This window comes from Oxyura jamaicensis, chromosome Z, assembly GCF_011077185.1.
Source record: "Oxyura jamaicensis isolate SHBP4307 breed ruddy duck chromosome Z, BPBGC_Ojam_1.0, whole genome shotgun sequence".
NCBI lineage: Eukaryota > Metazoa > Chordata > Aves > Anseriformes > Anatidae > Oxyura > Oxyura jamaicensis.
In genome coordinates, this window is record NC_048926.1 from 19,364,242 (window position 1) to 19,386,215 (window position 21,974).

The following is a 21,974-nucleotide window of genomic DNA, read 5'->3' on the forward strand; positions in this document are numbered from 1 at the left end:
ATTTGATAATAAACATGTAGCTCTCAATGCAATCTGTTGCTTGTTTGTTAATAATAATAAATTATTAATAGAACAGAATAGAACAGAACAGTTGGAAGGGATCTTTGAAGATCATCAAGTCTAACTGCCTGACCACTTCAGGGCTAACCAAAAGTTAAGGCATATTGGTGAGGGCATTTTCCAAATGCCCCTTGAACACTGACAGACATGGGGCATCAGCTGCCTCTCTAGGAAGCCTGTTCCAGTGTTTGACCACCCTCACAGTACAGAAATTTTTCACAATATCCAGTCTGAACCTCCCCTGGTACAGCTCCGTGCTGTTCCCTCTTGTCATCAGTTCCTAGTGAGCAGAGACCAGCACCTCCCTCTCTGCTTCCCCTCCTCAGGAAATTGCAGCGAGCAGTGAGGCCACCTCTGAGCCTCCTCTCCAGGCTGGACAACCCAAGTGTCCTCAGCCTCTCCTCACAGGAGATGCGTTCTCACAACAGCAGAGCAGAGGGGGACAATCACCTCCCTCACCCTGCTGGCCAGGCTTCTTTTGGTGCAGCCCAGAATACGGTTGGCTTTCTGGGCTGCAAGTGCCCAGTGCTGGCTCATGTTGAGCTTCTCATCCACCAATGCCCCCAGGTCTTTCTCCTCAGGGCTGCTCTCAAGCCACTCTCCACCCCACCTGTATTTGTGCTTGGGATAGCCCCAGCCCAGCTGCAGGACCTTGCGCTTCGCCTAGTTGAATTAAAGTACTACTAGTACAATTTAAGTACTCAGACTAAGCAGAGATTTTTTCCTGTCCACACCTGTGACTGAGCCTGATGTGTGGATCTATGCTGTGGCTTCATGGATTTGGGCAAGTTTTCCTTTACAAATGAAAAGAGACATCCTCCCACCAGCTTACTATGTAGTCTGAACACTGAGTTACACTGCTGTGCTGTTACTAGGAGGCCATGTTAAAGCCCTCTCCCAGATTTTGATGTGCTTAAGCCACAATGTTGGAGCGAAACCATTGCTTATTATTTACTTGTGTATCTGCATATTACATTTGTCACACTTTGCATTACATGAGGTAAAGTGGTATTGTGTACTTAAGTGTTACCCAGAATGTTAAAAAGTGGTCAATTAGCGCTAAATAATTCTGAAAATGAAGTAACAAACATGGTGCAGATGCATGAAAAGCTTTACAAGTAAAGAAGGGTTTCCAGACATTTATTTCTGGAACTGTACACCAGATATTAAAATACAACAAATACAAAATAATGCTCAAAAAAATCAGTGTTTATGTACAAATATTAAAACCAATGCAATAGCGACTTCCTCTTGAACATCTGATACTAAAACATGTTCCGATTGTCACTAAAATTATTGTTATGCACAGGGTACTTACTTTGAACTGAGAATAACTGGAATCTCTGTTTTATTAAGAGGACTATAACCATATGTACTTATTTTACAGTTGATAGTATTTTCCTTTTTTCAATTAAAAATAGGAATGAAAGAAAAAATAGTAACCTGGTCATTATTTTATAAATTACTGTATTTAGTTTTCCCATCTGTAGGCAATGTGCTTGTAATGCTGGGCAAATAATGTCCCTGTTGGTCAGTTTATCCATTAGTTTACATTCAAAGTTAAAATATTCACTAGAGACTTTGGTTAAGTTATGTAATGTCACTATGTTCTACTGGATCTGATTTTTTCATTCATTTTTGACCCTCAGTTTTAAAAATTAGAAACAGGAAACAATTGTACAATTCATTGACCTAATTGTACACAATTTAGTATTCTTCAAACAGTATTGTACATCCTTCAAGTAAATTCAGCAGTTTGACCATGACAAGAGGAAAACTAAACATTTAAAAATCTAGCATGAGAAGATGATGTATGACTAACAAAAGTAAAAGTATTGCTATAATCACAGCACCAGTTACACTTCTAAATGAATCAGCTATCCTCTTCAGATTCCCTGTACATAAAAAGGATACATTTACCAACACTGCAATTGCCCATTATGGATTTTTGGTTTGTTTGTATGAAGAAAAAGTGTGGCAAAGAACAAAGAATTCATCACAGTTTGTTATAAGAATTGTGCTTCACCATCTAAGAACCAAGGCAAGATAATTTCTTCGTATGCTTGCAATTCAGTTATCTTCATGCTGACTTTCAAAACGCAATTCTTTTAATAAACAGTAACAAGTTCTCCATTTAAATGTTTAAACTGAGAGAAAAATAAGTAAGTCCAGCTTTTAAAAGAAAAATTCAATAAATAGCTATTTTACATGGATAAAGTCATAGTGGTACAAATTTATGAATGTCACATCGAGCATGCACAAAAATGTTCCTATACACAGAAGTAGTCAGAAAATATTGAAATAGATATCTAAAAAGATATGAAGAATTTACATATTTACAAAATCTTGCAAATTATTGCCTCATTTTAACAAGGAATTAAAAGTAAACGATACCAGCTAGCTAGCCAACAGGCTAAATAAGATCACCATTTAAAAATCTACTAGACTAGCCGGAATTCATTTTTCTCTCATATCATTTTCTGAATTTTGGTCAAAAGTCTTTATTAAATAACTAAAGTGTCCATTCAACTTGCTGACAACCCAAACCTTAGACAAGTCTCTGTCTACATTAAGATCTCAGCAATGCATAGATAAACTGAATATATTACTGCATCAGCTAATGAGAATGGGCATGTTCATTTAAGTGCAACTGGTATAAGCATTCAGTCATCTTTGTATAATGATTTTTATACACACCAGCCACTCACTGTAAACCCATAGATAAAATTGAATGAAGGATTATGGCCAGTATTTTACAAAATTACATAAAATGTGTTGATTCATAAACAAAAGAAACAAGATACAAAGTTCAGCACAAAACACAGCAACAAGAAGCTGACAACTTGGCTAAAAAATGTCAGAGTACAACACAGGGCCAAGGCTACCCGTTATTTACTGTGTACTTACCAAAATTACACATTCCAGATGTATAAATTAAGAACTGATTACAAATTATCTCTACTTTTGTCCACTGTGCTAAACTGATCTGCGTTTAATATGGTAAATGTGCTATTGTGTAAACAATTCAAAGCAGTCTTCATTACAATGTCATAAACTCCATACTCTGCATCTGAAAGTCAGGATGACAATGCAGTTCACAGTATGCATAATAAATACCCTCTTCCCTTTCAAATATTAGTCACTACTTTCTAATTACTCAGAATGACCTTGAAGCAACTATTACATATATCAACAATGCAAAACTAATCGCCTGAATAATGAAAACAAGTTAGTGGCAATTAATTTTATAATATGAACAGTGCAAAGAAAAATATGGAGGGAAAGCAGTAATCTTACTGAAATAAGTTTCAGATTCCTATTAAAAAAACCTGTAAGTTGTATGCTACAACATGTTATACACCAAAACTATGATTTGACTCTACCACAAGAATTAGAACAAGCATTTGCAAGAGAAACTTTCTGGATGGCTGAACTGGACCCAATTTTCAGAATAAAAATTCACTGAAGTAAAATAGTTACTTTTATGGGAAACATTTTTACTCATCCTTTTCTACTTGACCAAGCTAGCAAAATGCCATTCTCTAGCCAATGACTTTGACAAAACAAATAAATGCAATCCACGCTAAAGAAAAGCTTTTAAATACAGACTTCAAGGTTCTACTACTTCTATATAAACTAGACAGTCCCTCAAAACTGTAACACTTTGAACTGCAGTGCTCCAAACAATTTGTCTTCCAAAACATAGACTGTTTAGTGGTAAATCCTAAACTGTGCAGACTGTAGGTTTATGCAACAACAGCTGCCTTAGGAAAGTTAAGTTACACAATTACGTTACTCTTCAAGTTGTGGACAAACCCCACCAGAACACAACAGCCTAAAATGCATCTGTTTAAGCCAGTCAATTTAAAGTACACAGACACCTGTGGCAGTATAATTACTTCTTGTAAGGTAGCCATGGCCTATACTTTTGCAACAGCATCCAAGTGTAGGTCTTCATACTTTACTCGTGTTAAGTCCCTTGTGCTAGCTTCCACCAAGATGAACTTGCTGTTTTGTAAACTGAAGTGCTCTAGTTTAGTATCACATGAGAGAAGGTTCCATTTAAAAACATCCTTGTATGTTTGTGCAGTTTAAATTAAAGAAGCCCATCCCTGCCTTTATAAGAAAAAAAATGCTACATTGCGCAGGGATCAGGATTGGTACCTGTAAACATTGTTATTCCACTGCATTTGTTACAGCAAAAGTAACTTAGACTAAAAAGCCACTCCCATCAGTTCAGAACTTCTGTGCTGGTTTTGAAATGGTGGCCTCTGTCTACAGGCTTTAAAAAAAATTGAAGCAGAGCTTAAAGCTGCACCACAGAGTTCTCTTAGTCCCAAACTCTGCCAAACATCCTATGACATTTCCACATTTATGGACTGAAAAAAGAAATTACTCTTGATAAATCAAGATATAGTTCTATACATACAAAGACATCACTGATGTCATAATGTTCAAACTTCCAGTGAAAGACTAAGCAAACCTGATAGCTCCCATCAAGTTTACTACTACTGCATAAAGTACCCACTGTTTGTTTCATTTTCCACAGTCATTCTGAGTGAAGGGCAGTATGTTGGTGAAGCGTGTGGGCGTTGATAAAACCGTTTGTCTCATTTGAAGATAGACTACTGAAGTCAGCCACTGAAACAGCCATTTTGGCACTGGTAATATGGTGCGTATGGTTCTCAAAGTCCACACCAAGGTTATTTACAGAGACATCATTCATGAAGGATTCTGGGACAGCAATTCCCATTTTCAATCTCTTTGCAGGTCTTTCTGTGTCCTCACTGCACATGTTCATTGGGTTTAGCTCTGAATGATAAAAGCCAGTCTCAAATAAATTAAAACAATCACTTTCACCATTGCTTGGCAAGTTAAGCAACTCTTCTGTTCCAACAGGCACATGATTAACTGGTGCTCGGGGTAAGCTGTCCATAGGAGGAAAGGCATCATCCAGGCAGTTCACATCTGAAGCATGGCAGACAGTAGCTACGCTATTTGTCAATGCTGGAAAGACAGATGAACACAAATGTAAATGAAATACTAGTTTACGTAGTCACAACAGTTAAGAGTTTTGTTTTCCTTGATTTACCTGTCAACTCATTGGCAGTGATAGAGTTCAGAATGCTTAGCTGTTGATCAGGAATGGTTTCTGTTCGACTATTAGATGTTAAGGCTGAAGTGTGCACTGCTCCACCAAGGGCTTCTGCTTCATCTACCAAACGATCCATGTAGTCCCTAAAAGAATATTACAACCACAAGGGGTTATTTCACATGAACTCAGAGCCTAGAATGATGACAAAATTTAATTTTAGTTTCCACAGCCACAGCAGCATTACATTGCAATGATGGGAGAAAAAAAAATCTCCTCCATTTAGGATTTGCAACAGAAAACACACTACTTACGTAACTCCTGGATGATGGTTGTATCTCTTCTTTCCAAATCTTGTTTGCTGAGCAAAATAATCGTAACGTTCTGACTTCTTCCACATGTAATAGAAAGCCACACACTCAGCAACTGTTCTGGTTCTTACCTACAAAAAGGCAAGAAGGACTGACAACATTAATGCACAGTTTTGTCATCTCTGCAGTTCCCATATCCCTGCAATATTGTTAGATTTACTACTCCAGTATCTGGAACAAACCAAGTAAATTAACAGATTTTAAAGAGAACTAAAGCTTCATGTAACTGTTATGTTGCTCCTATTGTATTACACTGTTGTATGTTCTTTTTAATAGATTGAAACTGTATCTATATCTGAAACATTTCAGTTCATAAACTATGTAACAATGTTTAAATTGTAAGACAGGCTCTTAGAATCGGAAAAAAATCATCGAATCAATAACCCAAGAGTAGTGAACTAGGAAAGACACTTCGTACTGATTTCTTTTGGTAAAGTCAGGAACTGTTGAGGCTTGAAAACAGATACGTACAACTGTATGTTTAAACAAAACAAAATTGTTGTCTTGTTGAGAAGGTATTAAGGACTCCTAAGATTCATTTTGACCTATGTTAGCCGTTCTTTTTCTCCAAAGTGGACAACAAGTCAGATTCTTGGAGAAAAAAAAATGTTACTTCAACTTATATTTCTATAAAATATATCCATTTTTGGATGCAGAAGCATTTCAAATCACCATCAGCTCACAGTTCCAGTCTGAGTTTTACTATATGCTAGGATATACAAACATATCCTGATATAATATGGTAGTAATTGAGCTTGATCAAACTTACAAAAGCATCAGAGGCAAATCCAAACTGCCTTGGGTGCAGTAATAAGCCTCACTATTTTAGGCACCAACACAGCAAGAAGGGAAGGAGATGAACAGATGTCTACACACACCACCTGGTACCTGAAGTCCCAACCAATGCTTTGTAGTACAGTGATAAAGGAATATATTTCATAAAAGTTCTCCAAGCACTAACTCTTGTCTAGCTGATACTTTTAATACACAAGTGACATCAGTTTGTGCTGGGTCCCAAAACTTTTCCCAAACTTTCTGACATTTTACCTATTTGAATAAAAACTAGTGGTTTTCTTAGACAAATTCCAGTCCATCGTGACGTATACTTCAAATCATGTGCATTGTTGCACGTTGAAAAAAATACTAAAAATAAATTTAAAAATTACTTCTTTGAATCTCTGTTGAGTTACTTTTTATTGATAAAGTCCATCTAAAATTTGAACTACCCAAATATTTATCATAAGACAAGTTAAGCCAGGTATAAAGCAGGACTACTTGACAGTAATTGTTCAATAGCAACCAGAACACTAAAGTTTACCTGAAATACGACAAACACATCAGTGTCATAAAGAAAACAAAAAACTCAAGATGGTATCAAAACATAAAGGAAATACAGAATAAGTTTGGAAGTGAACATATTGATATGTATTTTTGATCAAAAAATATCCAATCCTTATTCTTCAAGCACAAAGGAGTGAATCAAAAGCAATCCAGATCAAGATTAGAATTCTTTCACTTAGCCAGAAAACACAATCCTGATGGATGAGTACAGTTGTAAAACATAATATAAATGCATAAATAGAAGTGATGTCAGTGTAAGTCAATTTCAGAGACAGTACATCAACTCATTTAGCTTTTTCAATGACATCTGAGGTAAACTTAACAAAAAACGCCAAACTGGTTGTAGCATGTTGGTTGTTATTTCACACTTCTACATGACTTTCAACAAATGTATTGCTCTGAGAGATTTCCAGCATCATATTATCTACCAGTTCTCCCATTTAATTGTAAAACACTAACCTTGTTTTTCTGTATGAGATGGAAGTCTTTTCCATAAATCAGAAGTGCATGTTCAAAGCTTCTGCATTCTTCTTCTGTCCATGCTGTCATCTCTTCTAGCCAATAACAAAAACAGTATATCATTTGTGCTCAAGAAACTTTTACAGAGAATAAAATAATTGTGTTGCTAATGCATAAATATGCAAACACACAATTAAAAACATTAGGTTATTTAGACCCTGTTCTTTACTGTACAGATATCCTACCCCAAATCTAACACTCTTACTTATATAAAGACTCATAGAAGAGTTTGATTTCTAAAATCGTTTATCTTTGAGGGCAAAGGATATTCAAAAACTGATTATTTCCTATGAAATTCGTCATTAAGACGACTTAAAACATCATGAAGGTATCAGATTAATTTTCTGACATACTTCTTGCATAGGTCACTGATCAATATCAACTGAATATCAACTTACAGCAGCACTCATAGCCCATGTCTGTTTTATGCAGTATGTATTGCCGGCTCACGATAAACTCTGATTTTCATGTAAGTGAGTAATAAAGCTAGGGGCAAGCAAGGCAGAAGTTCATTTTCCACTTAACTCAAACAAAGCTTTCCAAAATCTACTGAAGGCCTACAGAACAATACGGTAGAATCAGATAAGGGTTGACATAACACAATGCTGATGCAGTGAAGAAGAGAGTGGGGCTCATTTATGTAGCCAGCTATGTTTTCCTCATTCTGGTATAAATGACATCAAATTATTGTTGTGTGTCCCATCCCTGGAGGTGTTCAAGACCAGGCTGGACAACCTGGGCAATCTGGTCTAGTGGCAGCATCCCTGGCAGGGGGGTGGAACTGGGTGATCATTAAGGTCCCGTTCAACCCAAGACGTTCTATGATTGTTGACCATGAACTCAAAAAGATACTGTAACAAGGGTGAGAACTGCCTTACAGGAGCAAAATCACAGCTTCTTTCCCAGCCCTCAGTCTGTGCCATTCTTACAGCTGCAGTGGAGGAAAGAAGGGAAGAAAAGGTGTAAAAGCTGATCCTGTAAACTTGCATAAATTTGCAAACTTCTCTAGCAGAAGTTTCCAACAGATTATACTTAATCTGTGCTAAAGACATGATGGAAAGGGAAATGCCTGTCAATCTGATTCTTACTCAAGGTTTTTCTAGACAACCTTAAGATTTTTCTCCAATGCATTTCTGAAAAATCACATACTATTTCTTACCCTGAGATGCCTTTCCATTTGAACAGTATCTCTCAATTGCTTCTTTAACGTTATGGCTACTCTTGAGAAGTTCATACAGAGCCTATAAAATAAAAGAAGATTTAGACTGTATATTTGCAAATGTATGCAAATATTATATATTTGCAAACTTTATAAAGAAGATTGTTCTTCTTTATAAAAAGAGTTAAAGTTTGTAAATATACCATCTAAATTTATGAAACTAGCCTTTCAGTGAGCAAGCCTCATGTCCAAAAAAGAGAATTTGTCTTTATACATGATAAAAATAAAAATAAACCAAAACCACCAAAAAGTTGAGGCAAGGTTTAAACAAGCAAATGTAAAACATGCAGTTATTAAAAAAAAAAACCAAACACCTGGATTTGGCTAACAGTATGGCAATTAGAAGATCATAACACTGCTAACATTCAAATACATGTAATTTGCCTAAATAAGCACAGGCTTAAGATTACAAATAAGATCCTGACCCCAATAATATCTAAACTAAAAAAAAAAAAAAAAGAGAGAAGAAACAATTAAATTGAATATTGCTGCCTTACAATACGAGCAAAGAAAGAGAACACCTTAATTACAAAGCAATGTGTCACAAATGGAACAGGATATAAAACATACTTGTTCATTGTCACGTGTATGTAGTCCTTCAGGAATTCTGCCAATCATTTTTTCATTTCCTGTTCTTAAGGAGGTTTCAAAAAGGTATTCTTTAACTTTATTTTCTGAGATCACATCAGGCTTCCAAAGTAAATGGTCTTCATTTTCATAGGCTGTTAAAACAGAAATCCATTAACACCAGGTGTGACATTTTAAAGACTATAACATAAAAGCTATTTTACAGAGAACAGGAACACAAAAGAAATCAAATCAAATACCATCATGCCACTTATATATTGCAGCTCACTTTTTGCACAAATGCCTCAGTTAAAAGACAAACTCTGCTGTATGATGTGGTGAAGAGATTCAGGTTCCATGAGGGTAAGATAAGGGACTGAACTCTTCAGAATCTTTCCATAGGAATGGTTTGTAGACTGCTAGATGATTCAATCAAATTATGCATACATACACATCGTCTTCATATGAACAACCTAGCAAACCACTCTGTTTTATTTAGATATGTATCAGGTTTAGATAGACTTAAGTTTTGGTAGCAAGGGGCTGCACAAGTGGCCTCTGTGAGCAGAGCCCAGCAGCTACCCCATGTCAGAGCAGAGACAGCTCCAGATGGATCCAAAAGGGACCTGCTGCTGCCAGACTGAGCCAGGGAACAACGCTGGTTGGGCCTCTGGGAGAGAAGATTGAAGGGGAAAAAACTGCTGCTCAGCAACTGGGTGAGGGGAGTGAGAAGCAGTCCTGCAGCTCCCCAGGTCAGTGCAGAAGGAGGAGCTCCAGGCAGGCAGCAGCAGTTCCCCTGCGGCCTGTGAAGAGGCCCCGGTGGAGCAGGCTGTCCCCCTGCAGCCCATGGGTCCCACACGGAGCAGATCTCCACGCTGCAGCCCGTGGAGGAGCCCCCGGTGGAGCAGGTGGATGTGGCCTGGAGGAGGCTGCGGCCCATGGAGAGCCCCCGCAGGAGCAGGCCCCGGGCCGGAGCTGCAGCCCGTGGAGAGGAGCCCACACAGGAGCAGGGGCCTGGGGGGAGCTGCCACCCGTGGGGGACCCATGCTGGAGCAGTTTGCTCCCAGGGGACGGACCCTGTGGGACGAAGACGTGTGGGAGCAGTTCTTGAAGAGCTGCTGCTTGTGGGCAGCCCCCGCATGCTCATCTGAGGAAGGACAGCAACAGCATCCCGTGGGAGGGACCCCATGTGGACTGACTGCAGCCCCCATTCCCTGTTCCCCTGCACTGCTCGCAGGGAAGAGGTAGGAGAGGATGGATGGAGGGAAGGTGTTTTTGGCTTGCTTTTAGTTTCCCACTATTTTAAGTCTGCTAGTGATAGGCAATCTATTATATCAATTTCGCTCTGCTGAGTCTGTTTTGCCCATGATGATAACTGTTGACTGATCTCCGTGTCTTTACCTCAACCCTTGAGCACTTTCCATGGTATTTTCTCCCCTGTATCCTTTGTTGAGGGGGAGTGAGAAAGCAGTGTTATGGAATTTAGCTAGCCATCTGTGCCAAAACCATTGCAAACTGTTTTCAACAAATAACCTACAGTTTACAGTAACACTGTAGAAAATTACTTTAATATTTTAAATATTATACATCTGGGAAGATGAAAATAAAGGAGGTGGCTAACTGATCATTTTCAACCATAATTTGCCAAGACTTACTTAACTGAATAGAATTTAGATCTTAATGTTATTTCTTTTGTGTTCATTAACAACCGAATTTTGTAAACTTCTACACTGCATGTTTTACAGACAATAAGGATGGATAGTCCTTCATAGTACACTGAAATCATGTATGTACCTCTTAAGTAGCTTGACAGACAACATATCAGTCCTAAAGAAGATTTGGCTTGAACCTTTGCCAGTCTGTGAATACATTGTAAGATCTATAGTTTAATCTAGAATTTAACTCTGACCAATAGATACGATTAACATTGCACATAATGTTTCACGTAATCTCTTTGTAATGCAAAATTTAGCGTTTTTCACACACAAGCATAACAGATATTACAGTAGAGAGGCAAAGAATCTTCTCTAACCTCTCATAAAACTGCAGGAAACAGTACTAAGCAAAGGTGAAGAATAAAGTTACATCTTCTCAGAAAGCGCTGTTATGGCATAATATAGAAAGATTTCAAATGGATGTGTTACAAGCATAAGGTTTATAGAAGAACCAAACTGCCATCTATCCCAGTTCCAGCAGCTGGGACTACATAGCAGAAATAAGTCTGTCTGCCATCACCACCTCTTCAGCTAGTACAGAAGAGGCTATCACAGGATCACCTTTATGTAAAGGGTGACGATTCTGGAATTGCTGCAGTGTAATTCCAAAACTCTGAAGCCTGCTTATTCCAGTACATGCAGTGTTTCAGAGTACCTACACATCATACCTCTGAGTGCTGCTGACCCTCAGGTTCTACCTCCTTTATTTTTTTCTCCCTTTCATTCATCAAGACAATGCAGCATTTCTTGCTGGAGTCCATGCCTGATATTCTCAAGAGGAGCTCCATGGGCTCTCCAATCCTGAGAGCTACCACACTGGCCAGCAGACATGACTCTCACCATGACTCTCTAGCATCAGCTCATTCCATTGAAAGTTGTTAGATTAACTCCCTCCTGGTCATCCTCTGGTTATTCTCTAATTCTTGGCTGATCAAAAGTCAAGAAGTATAAATAGTAAATGGGCTATCCAGATAAATCTTGGTTTTATTCCTACATTTCTTGCAACTGGTAAGCATCATCCCTGAATCTTCAAAAACAGGAAGCTGCCCTAAGTCTCTTAGGAAGCAAAAGAGATGTTCACTCACTAATGTTTCCAGCTCTGTAGTTAACAGCCTTCTTCTCTATTGCAAATGATCATTGGCAATGGTGAAAAGACTTGATATGCTTCATTAGAATAATATTCCCACAAAATGCATTGTTTTGAAATCAAGTAACTCACAGAATTTTGAAAACTTACCAAAAAAAAAAAAAACAACCAGAATGCCTTTCATTTATTAAGATATCTCCCAAACTGTTCCTTAATTTCAAAGCTGTTCTACCCATGAGAAAGTTTCTTTTTTTTTTTTTTTTATTTCAAAGCTATCTGTGTTATGCTTTTCTCATAGTGAAAACTTTTAAAGATACCAAATAAAACTCCTAGATTATTTTTTCCTATTCAAGCACAACTGCAGTTTTTAATCCAAATTTACACAGGAATAACATCATACTTAAAATGTATTTTGTAAAAGACAAAATGTATCAGGACTTGTACCTCCTTCTCATGGAAACTGAAAATAGTTTATTATGTTTTCTATATCCATTTTGTAGCCCACACAGTTTTGCTTGACAAAAAAAATAAAACAAAAGAATAACAAAAAAAAGCAATTAAAGAAAAATACTGTTTTGGACATCTTCGTTGTAAACTAAGTTACAAATTCATGGCCCTGTTATGATTCTCTGAGGAAAGCATTTCCTTCTTGACCCAGTGTTTGTTTCCTCCTAAGATCATTAACTACTTCTGAATTGACGTAATCCACACTACTGTGTCTTCTTGAGAATGTCTTCTCGAAGTTGTAGAATGGCATTTCTGAGCAGTAATTATGTAGTTACATCACTTCACATTTTTAGTACTTTTAAAGCCTCTGAGATTTTAACTGTCATTGACTTTACAATAAAAAAAAAAAAAATATTTTTCCATCAACTGTTACATAAAAGCATAAGATAAAAAGTAAAATAGGCAGAAGAACTTACCCTTTTCTTCATCACTGTACCTGCCAAGGTAAGGTGGAATTTCAGCCTGATACTGTGAACCAACCATTATTTCCTGAAGATGTAAAAACAAAAAAATAATAATAAAAAAGACTAATATTTTTCACATGGAAGCATTAAAGAATGCCATTAACTTGGCATTCAGCAGAGAATTTCAGAATTAATGTATTATTTAAAATACGTACTGAAAATTGTAAAATAGAAACTGTACTATTAAAAAAATACGTTAACTTTTCATTCGTTTTAAGAAGTAGTAATCACCTTTCTCAAATCTTCAGATGAATTACCATTGTCTGCTTCTACATCTTCACCATCTGATTCTTTATCTCCATCACACGTAGTGTTTGCTTCAGACACAAAAAAAGTTGTTTTAGCTAGGAAGCATTTTCAGTTTAAACATAACTACAATAAATGTGTTATCTTTTGCTTTTGAAAGAACACCTGCTTTTATTCAGGAATACACTGATCACAATTCTGTTGATCTACCCTTCTATAGCAAACTATAGCATTAAGTCAGAAAGCACTGGCACTTCTAGGCTACAAAACTGAAACATTCATCCTCACTGCAACTGAAATAATTTACTGACAGATAAAGGAAATATAATCATTTTTCTTCCTCATTTTTTTTCCAGTGAAAGCTTGTTAACTTACTGAAAAGGTATGAGAAAATAAAGTCTAGGGCTAAAACTTAGCCCCAGTTAATCAAAAAAAAGTAATGTACAAGGCAAGTCTTTTTTACCTAGCAAAGACTTTAATCAGAAGTTTTAATGGGTATTCAAAACATTATTTTAAACAAGGCTGCTTCAACATAAAGTGGAGATACAGCAGCAATATACAAAACAGAATAAGCGAAAGAGAGCTCACTGATTACTCTTTTTTACTCTTTTTTTTTTTCTCTCCTTGGGAAGGCAGACAGCAGAGCACTCTACGTAATTCAAATACAGTACTTCACAGAATAACATATTTTAGAATCTGGAACAGTCTGCTACTGTATTTACTGTATTCTGAAGTAATTCTATTTTTATAGATGTATAATCCCTGCTAGAACGGAATCTACCATTATAATAAGATTAAAGCTATTTTGTATTCTCAAACTACAGCATGCTCAAAAATAGGGTTGCATTTTTAACTTCGTCACACCTAACTACAGCTGTCAACATCATAGACAAGATCCAAGAATATATTGACAGAGGCTCTTCTTCTGTCATTATCAGAATCACTAGTCTCTCTCTTTTTGCTGCTAGAAGAAGACAAGAAGCTAACATGAATTAATGAAATAACGTTATGCCTGGATAATCACTTGCAATTATTTATTTCCAATTCATCCAATGTTTAACTTAACTTTACCTTAGTATTAGAGAAATGAAAAGGGAACACAAAAAAAGGTAAGACTGCCAACAGGACAGACACGGTGAAATGGTGTCAATAATTAGTAAATATTTGATTTAAAATGACCAACCAAAAGTTCTAACAGACAAAGAGGAACATTCTAATAGAAAAACATGGCAGCTGAAAACAAAGATGACTGTTTCTCAATCCTAAACAACATGAGGGTTTTTCCAAAAAGTTGCCTCATTTTCAGTGTCATATTTGTTAACAGTTCATGAGTAATGTTTAAGTGCCACCAAATACGGTGTTTGCTTAATTTAAAAAGTGCACTGTAATTTTTAAGGTTTTAGAATATCTCTTTCAATATGAATGTCTTAGACTACACCATTAGCAACATGTGAAGAACTACATACAACTGCAGGTGAATGAGGCAGCTCCTTTATCATCCTTCATCTCTAGAAGGCTGAAATTCCCCAGAAATAGATTAAGACACTTGCCAAATTAAAACTATGACAAAATCCTTTGGCTCACCCCATGAAGTCCTATGGAAAAGTATGTGTGAAAGAAAAAAAATCAAAGAAATCACAGCCCTGTTCACATCCTCAGGCTGAATGGAGGAGTCACTGGCTTAAAAATGGCAGCAAAGTTTTAGTAGAAAAACACTAACTTACAAGAATAGGTTACATATTCATGTCATTCACTAAAATGCTGAAAATCATAGAAGTGTTCCTCAACACCACACTAAGTATTACTTACAAAAAGTTACTGTATTTGTAGCAAAATTAATCAATTTTATTTCTTCGAGCATGGTACCAAGTATTGGTCTTTCAGGTAATTAGTAATAACGACCAAAGACAACAGTCATGTCCAACATCCCCCAAAGCACTATTTCTTAGCTTCCAGTAGTTAGCAGTCTGCAAATTTGACAGTTAAGCTAGGAAGCTGTATATATAATGCCAGAACTGTTTAGAATACTGTTACAAAATTAAGTTTTCCTACATCTTAATGGCCGAGGAAAGAAGTCTGTAGCCTCATGCGAAGTAACCGATGGTGTCAAGTCATCAGCAGAGGACTGTGTTTCTTCATCATCACCCGACAAGAGGTCTTTAGCTATTTCCTCCTGTATCATTAAAATAAAATAATAATAATAATAATAAACAACAACAATAAGGAAAACTCAGAATATCTCTTAAGTATAGATCAGTAAGGATTCAGATTCAACACATTTTGATAATTTAATAAAAATGAATTATTTTACCCTAAGTATCACAGAATCACAGGACAGTTGAGGCTGGAAGAGACCTCTGGAGATCATCTGGTCCATGCCCCTGCTCAAGCAAGATCACCTAGCACACATTGCACAGGATCACATCCAGGCAGGTTTTCCGTATCTCCAGAGGACACTCCACAGCCTCTCTGAGCAACCTGCTCCAGTGCTCTGTCACTCTCACAGTAAAGAAGCATCCTCCCATATTCAGAAAGAAATCATTTTAGTAGATTGTATTCCATTCATTAAAAAGCTACTTTGCTCTTCCTAAATCCAAAAACAAATATAACTGTTTATTTCAGAGTTGACGCAGGAGTTAATTTCCCTTTTGTCCTCTATTAAAGTAAAGGTACAAGAAAAAACTGTACAACCATCAATCCCAGACATTCCTCCAGCTGCTTCCAGTGAAAAACACTAATGACAAAATTCTAAAGTTTTGAGGCAACTTCCATTCTTTACATCAAAGATACATTGAAACTTTAAGAACCTACCCTATAGACTCTGGAAAAAAAAAAAAAAAAGCTAGGAACTTTGGTAGGCTTTTGCTGAAAACACAGTTACAGAAAATAGGCAATCTTACCAAAATGCACAAAAAAAAAGATTTTTCCATAGGTTAAACAAGAGAAAAGGAAGCACATAGAAAGAAAGAAAAAAAAAAAAAGGAAAGAAAAAGCTCACTTCCTCCACTAGCAGGCGTGTGAACCCCTCTGAATGGAGGTTAGTGAAGGAAAGAATGGTATTAGACAACAAGCTGACTACATATTTGTAGCCTCAACACAATCATGAATCCTAACAAGGATCAGATGTGCAGAGCCATCATTATACTCTATTTTCCATGGAGTTTACCATAACATCATACTTTCAGAAAGTATTAAAAAAAAGCATATACTTACTACCCATAGATTTTATAATCCAAATTACTGCCTGAGCACTCCTTACAACCAAAAATCAGCTTAAAATCTCAGAATTCAATGTTAGCGTGCAAATTGCATAAGCTCAAGTTTTTACATCAATGCAATGCATATAGTCATTGTAGGTAAATACAGTCTCTCCCTCACTCCCTGAAGTTGAGACCTCCCCAAATGATACACATCTGAAAGGAACATTCCAAACATCCAGGAGAGCATTTTCAAGTTATCCACATAAATTTTGATACGCAACATATATGCTGGAATTGTTACTTCCGATTGTTGCATGCATTAAAATAGAATATAGAGCTTTGGGGAAAAATCCCATTTCTCTTTAAAAACAAACAAAACCCTACAGTTCTTTGGATGTGTTTTAGAATAACTTAACTTATTCATTTCTCATTTGTTGTTATTAAATTGCCATTGAAGGTGCCATGCATTTGTAAGTGCAAAAAGTGTAACTAGAATCAGATCTTCAATGTCCTTGAAAATTAATGAATTCAAAATAATACAGTAATTATCAATTGCATATTGAAATTGACAAAGATACACATTGTGTAGCATCAAGAGGTAGTCAAACATAATTTGAGGTCATTTGGATTTCTGCTTTTAAATTGTAATACTGGTAAAGATGGCTCTCCAACTTACTTTATCTAGAGTCATATCTGGAAGTTCATCTGCAAGTTCACTTGGAGAGCTATCCGCACTGGAACCTGCTATAACTGGAATTGTGGGTTCATAGCCATAGAATGCCAGTAAATCTTCCAATGGCATGTTTCCTTCCTAATACAAGAGGATTTACAAACACTTTAACATATTGCCAAATACTTGTGAACAGTTCAGGCCTAAAAGGATAAGACGTATTTTGAAAAACAGAAGTTAGAACAAACAAAGAAATACTTAATTGAAAGCAGAAAACTTGAATCAAGTTTTTAAATATTTTCAGGTACAGGATTGAAATAATTCATCACCACCTCTATTGGCATATATTGAAGTCCAATCGTGCTATTCAAGAAAAATCTTTACTAGATGAAACTAAATAGTAATTGATTATTAAACATTGATCCTTATCTGATGATTTGCCTGTATTTCTTCAAGAGAACTTACACTAGGAATACAACCCCCCTACAAGAGAGAACTGCAGAAAAACTTGAAGATTTTAGTCCTACATAGTTAACAGCTGCATGTGTAAGTTCAAAAACCCACAAAAGTAAACCAAAATAGCAACTCTTTATTCCTCATTTCCATTTTCCACACAACGTATTTGGTAGTGACTGCTGAGCAGCTTATATGAGAAAGACAGCTAACGATTTAGAATGAAAAAAAAAAAATGAAAGAAAGGCTGGATTTATAATTTTTTCCGACAGTTTTTGATCCAATGATTCTACTAAATACCATATTTGCAACCTAAGACAATTAATAAAACAACAAACCATGGAGATTAATTTACCTGATTCAAGCCATCAAAGAATAAGAAATATTTTCCAATATTTATACCTTTAAAAGTTATATTACCTTTAAAAATTTCTTGTTGAACTCATACACTGATTAAATTACTTGTTTTCTTTAGTCAGCTAAGGTGTTAGTCCTGCAAAGACTTTTCACAATGGGTAAACGTAAACACATGTCCAAGTCTTTCCAGGATCGGGACCTAAAGTAATAAAGTGTTTAAGATGAGTGGCTCTCAGTTCTATTTCTTTCTATTATAGAGGCAATAAGATCATTCTGTGGAGTAATAACTCCATTTTAACCACGAGACTTGGCAAGCTCCTTTGTTATTGTAACTACAAGTTCATAATCAGCAAAAATGTAATTGTACATGTAGAAGGACAAAAAATCCAGAGTTCATTGAATTAACTGTCAATTCATTATTTATTTTTTTTTATATGGGCTACACAGATACAGCTTCGTATTTGATGCCAGAAATTACACTTTCCTGAAACTCGACCAAAATCTGCAGTTATGTTGAGCAATATAAGTGGGTCACTGAATGGTAATTCAAGTAGTGTCAATTTGTGGGTGTTCAGCATTCAACAGACATTTAAAATGGGTGATGCACTGACATGGGTGAACAAGAGGTGTAAACAGGAAAAGCATGCAATTAAACAGTGTAAAATACACAATATGAAAAGCCAAGGAGCATGTGGTCATTCTGTACCCCCACCAACTGCCAAACTGATAAAACTGAGACAGAAAACTACCATTTACATAGCAAATGAATGTGATCCACCACACCTAAAACATAGATGTTTGTTTCCAGATTGGAAAAGCAAAAAATGACCAACAGAATGAAATACAGCTAGTTGTCACTTAAGAGCACTCACAATGTATAATTTCTACTTATTTCCAACTTCCAAAACTTAGGAGTGATAAACAGTGGTATTTGATAATAGGACTTTTAAAACCAGCTTCAGTGGTTTCTCCTCCAAAGTGAAAGCGTTCTTAAATGAAGAAGAGTCTGAACTTAACCTATCACTAATTCCTTTGAAAAGCCAAATTCAGCCTTTTTGTGAGAACGCAGTGCTATCTCCTAACTAAACCTGATCTTCTTTTCCTCTTTTTAAACAAGCTACAAAGGCATTTTTTAGGAAACTGCATTACATAATGCAAACTAAAGAACAGGTTGAGTGTTCTTTACAGTAAAAAAGGGTCAACACATATGGACATTTAGAAGAGGGTTAGTCACTCTTACCTTTTCTAAATCTTCAATTTCAGAGCTGAAATTTTTGCTTTCTTCCATCATTTCCTCTTCTTCAAGAGTACGTTCATCGTCATAATCATGTACCAGCATTTCAGCAGAAGGGTCAAAGTCATGATCCTCAGATGATAAAGAGCCAACTATCAAAAAAAAACTAATCTGAGTTATTTTTTCTACATCAACATGAAGTTACACCACAGGAAAAAAAAAAATAAGGTTGCATGTATTCTTTTACATACAGGGTCAAAACTTTCAATGGAATAACTAGAACAAACACTGAGCTACCTGACAAATTCAGCTGTTTTAGCTGGCTTTCTCTTTTCATACTTCTAAGTAATGGGCATACTTTTCTCTCTTGCAGTATAAAGTACTTGGAAGAACTCTCTGAACTACTGAAAGAGTTTCAGAAAGTACAGTCCCAAATGAGTATTCTGCTGGATAAAAGACTGTTCAAATCATCCTTGAAAACACTGTTGAAGTATAAAGCATGTATGTCACAATATATCAGGTGCTGCAGGCATGACAGTTGTACTTTGCAAATCCAGAGGCTGTGATTTATAGTCTCTGATTCTATTTATAATGATATATATGGTAACTAGCCTAGTTTTTCACTGGTAAATGGCTACCTTAGCTTATGAACCAACTTTCTACTAACAGGAAAGTACACAGTGAGACTCACTTCAGCTTAGTTGAGCCTCACACTTAGTTTAGCTCAAGTCTTAGCACTTGATCTAAAAAGAAAGAACAAACTCTGCAGAGTCTCAAGAAATAGAGAGGAAAATATACGGGAAATAACAAAATGCTTCTAATGGATCACATTTAGTTAACCAGCCATTGTGACAGTTCTGTGGTGGTCCGACAGAGACTTTTTCATTACTCAAGGAGGTAAGTCACCCAAAAGTACTGTTATTATTTTAAGTGCATTATTTCAGCTCTAAGAACCCTTATCAGTAGATTCGACAAGTTTTACAGATTTAAATAATTCTGCACTGTAAAGTCAAAGAAAACTACAGAAATACAGGGTTGTTTTATACTTTAATGTGGACTTGCTTATGGCTTTAAGGATGGAAAAAGTAAGCAGACTGGTATATTTCTTTCGCTTCTGGTTTCCCCTTCCAGCTTTAACATACTAGCACTCTGTTGCAATCCTTGGCTGATGAGAAGCAAATGAAAGGTTTATTAGGAATTATTTCCTCAGAACTTCTTCTGAGCATCAAGAAAATATCTACGAATTTTCAATCCTTTTCTTCAAAAAAAATAAAGCAGTATCCCTCACTGCACTGCTTCTAGCCTTCAGAGAGACACTCGTATATACTAACACTGCTGAGTCTTAGAGCACCTAATTAATTTTCAGCAATTACACTAAGTGTTTGTTCCTTACATGCAGGTAATTAAAGTAAACTTTGTCAATTTAGCGTGCTTAAGACAATACTGTGCAAGTTCATAATACCATACCATAAGGAAACATTCAAGCCAAAAATGCTTTTTATTCACATGCTATCCATATTGTGGTCTCATGGATCTCCCAGCATAGCTGATACTACTACTTCAATTACGATAATTACATTATATGTTGAATTTTTCCACTGTTAGCTATCACATCCTGATCCCATAGCTTTTCAAGAACTGAGAACCATCTTAACCTAGTATATGTACATAGGTCTACATATATACACTTGCATATATATACTCATATGCTCAAGACTGTTGTTTCTAATCACTGCTATAACTAATTTTACATTTGAATAACTGAATTGGAAGGTCTACACAACTCATATACTTTAGGCAAAAAAAGGCCCCCCCTCAGCATCTCTGAATACTCAATATCCAACCCATACTCAAGTAACACAAGCTTGCTAAGTAAAAGCAGTTAAAATGAAGAAAAACAGCTAACGCAGAATAGAAGTAGGACGGAAGCAAAGGCACTCCACAACATACTTATTCATGAGTAGCCCTGATGATGTTAAATACGCTTGCTGGTGTAAAAGGAAGGTATTCCAAAGAACCTTAACAGTGGTTCAAGCCTTAACAACTGCATATAATTATGCTTTTAAGTGCTTTCTGGTAATACCAAGAAGTCAAAAATTCATACGGGCCTGTAGTTATCAGCAAGAAGAGGAACGAACGGTCTCTCTCTCTCTACCCAGACTTCATGGCTTTCCTGAGATGCTGACTTAAGAGCACTATAAAACTTGGTGTTCGTTTGGGGCTCCCAGCAGCCAATTACTAACTGCGCCAGGAGTTAGGGGATGAACTCTCAGCGCGCATCCCTTTCTTTGGAAATCAGGCAGGCAATTAGTTACGTGAAGGTGCTGTGCTAGAAAAGCTACGAGGCAAGAGAGGATAACTGCGGGGAGGATCAGGAGGGAGAGCGCGGCGTGCGGCAGGCGGGCAGGCAGGGTGCCGGGCAGAAGCTGGCGAGGACGAACCTGGGCTCGAACTCCCAAGGGAAGCCTGTGGGGAGAGGAGAGAGAGGGGTGAGGCGCGGGGTCCCGCCGCCGGTAGCATCCCCCATCTCGCGGCCGCCCGTCCCTCCCCTCCGCCGCCGGGGCTCCCCCGCTCCCCTCCACCCCACTCATCCCGCCGCAGGCCCCGCACCGGGCCCGCCGCTCCCGCTCCTTCCGTCCCACCCCGGCCGGGGCGGGACGTGACAGGGGCCGGCGGCGACGGGAGGCAGCCGGGACCGGCCGCCGCCTCTCCCAGCCCGGCAGCCCGGGACTGGCTCCCGCTCCCCCCCGCCGCCCGTTCCCCCGGCCCGGCCCGCCGAAGAGCCCCCTTCCGCGGGCTGCGCACCGGCACCCGCCGCGCGGCCTAGTCGCGCAGGCTCCAGCTGCCCCGGCGGCGCCGGAGGCTCGTCCGC

At 37.4% G+C, this 21,974-nt stretch overlaps 1 protein-coding gene across 4 annotated transcripts; it reads right to left on the reverse strand.

Moving 5' to 3' along the window:
* Positions 1 to 1,184: 1,184 nt before the first annotated feature.
* On the reverse strand, positions 1,185 to 21,626 carry MIER3 (MIER family member 3). 4 transcript variants are annotated; one of them, XM_035310577.1, is made up of 12 exons: positions 21,544 to 21,626; positions 19,109 to 19,254; positions 17,065 to 17,199; positions 15,241 to 15,361; positions 13,174 to 13,259; positions 12,895 to 12,967; positions 9,173 to 9,324; positions 8,543 to 8,624; positions 7,324 to 7,415; positions 5,467 to 5,594; positions 5,153 to 5,298; positions 1,185 to 5,067 (listed from the first exon to the last, which is right to left on the reverse strand). In XM_035310577.1, exons 1-12 carry the CDS (start codon positions 21,620 to 21,622, stop codon positions 4,610 to 4,612), a joined length of 1,698 nt encoding a protein of 565 aa, XP_035166468.1. In that variant the 5' UTR covers positions 21,623 to 21,626; the 3' UTR covers positions 1,185 to 4,609. The 4 variants fall into 4 exon arrangements, with proteins under 4 accessions (XP_035166468.1, XP_035166467.1, XP_035166469.1 ...); XM_035310576.1 differs by having other exon boundaries at positions 7,324 to 7,418; XM_035310578.1 differs by lacking the exon at positions 21,544 to 21,626 and adding an exon at positions 21,086 to 21,506 and having other exon boundaries at positions 7,324 to 7,418.
* Between the last annotated feature and the right edge of the window lie 348 nt (positions 21,627 to 21,974).

What these genes read in the sequence shown, in the direction of transcription:
- MIER3 (XM_035310576.1), bottom strand. Translation starts at nt 21,622, where the DNA reads ATGCTACCGGCGGCGGGACCCCGCGCCTCACCCCTCTCTCTCCTCTCC. An exon ending in GTACAGTGATGAAGAAAAGG is followed by an intron (nt 9,325 to 12,894) that starts GTAAGTTCTTCT and finishes CTGTTTTAACAG; the next exon opens with CCTATGAAAATGAAGACCAT. An exon ending in AAATGGAAAGGCATCTCAGG is followed by an intron (nt 7,419 to 8,542) that starts GTAAGAAATAGT and finishes GTTATTGGCTAG; the next exon opens with AAGAGATGACAGCATGGACA.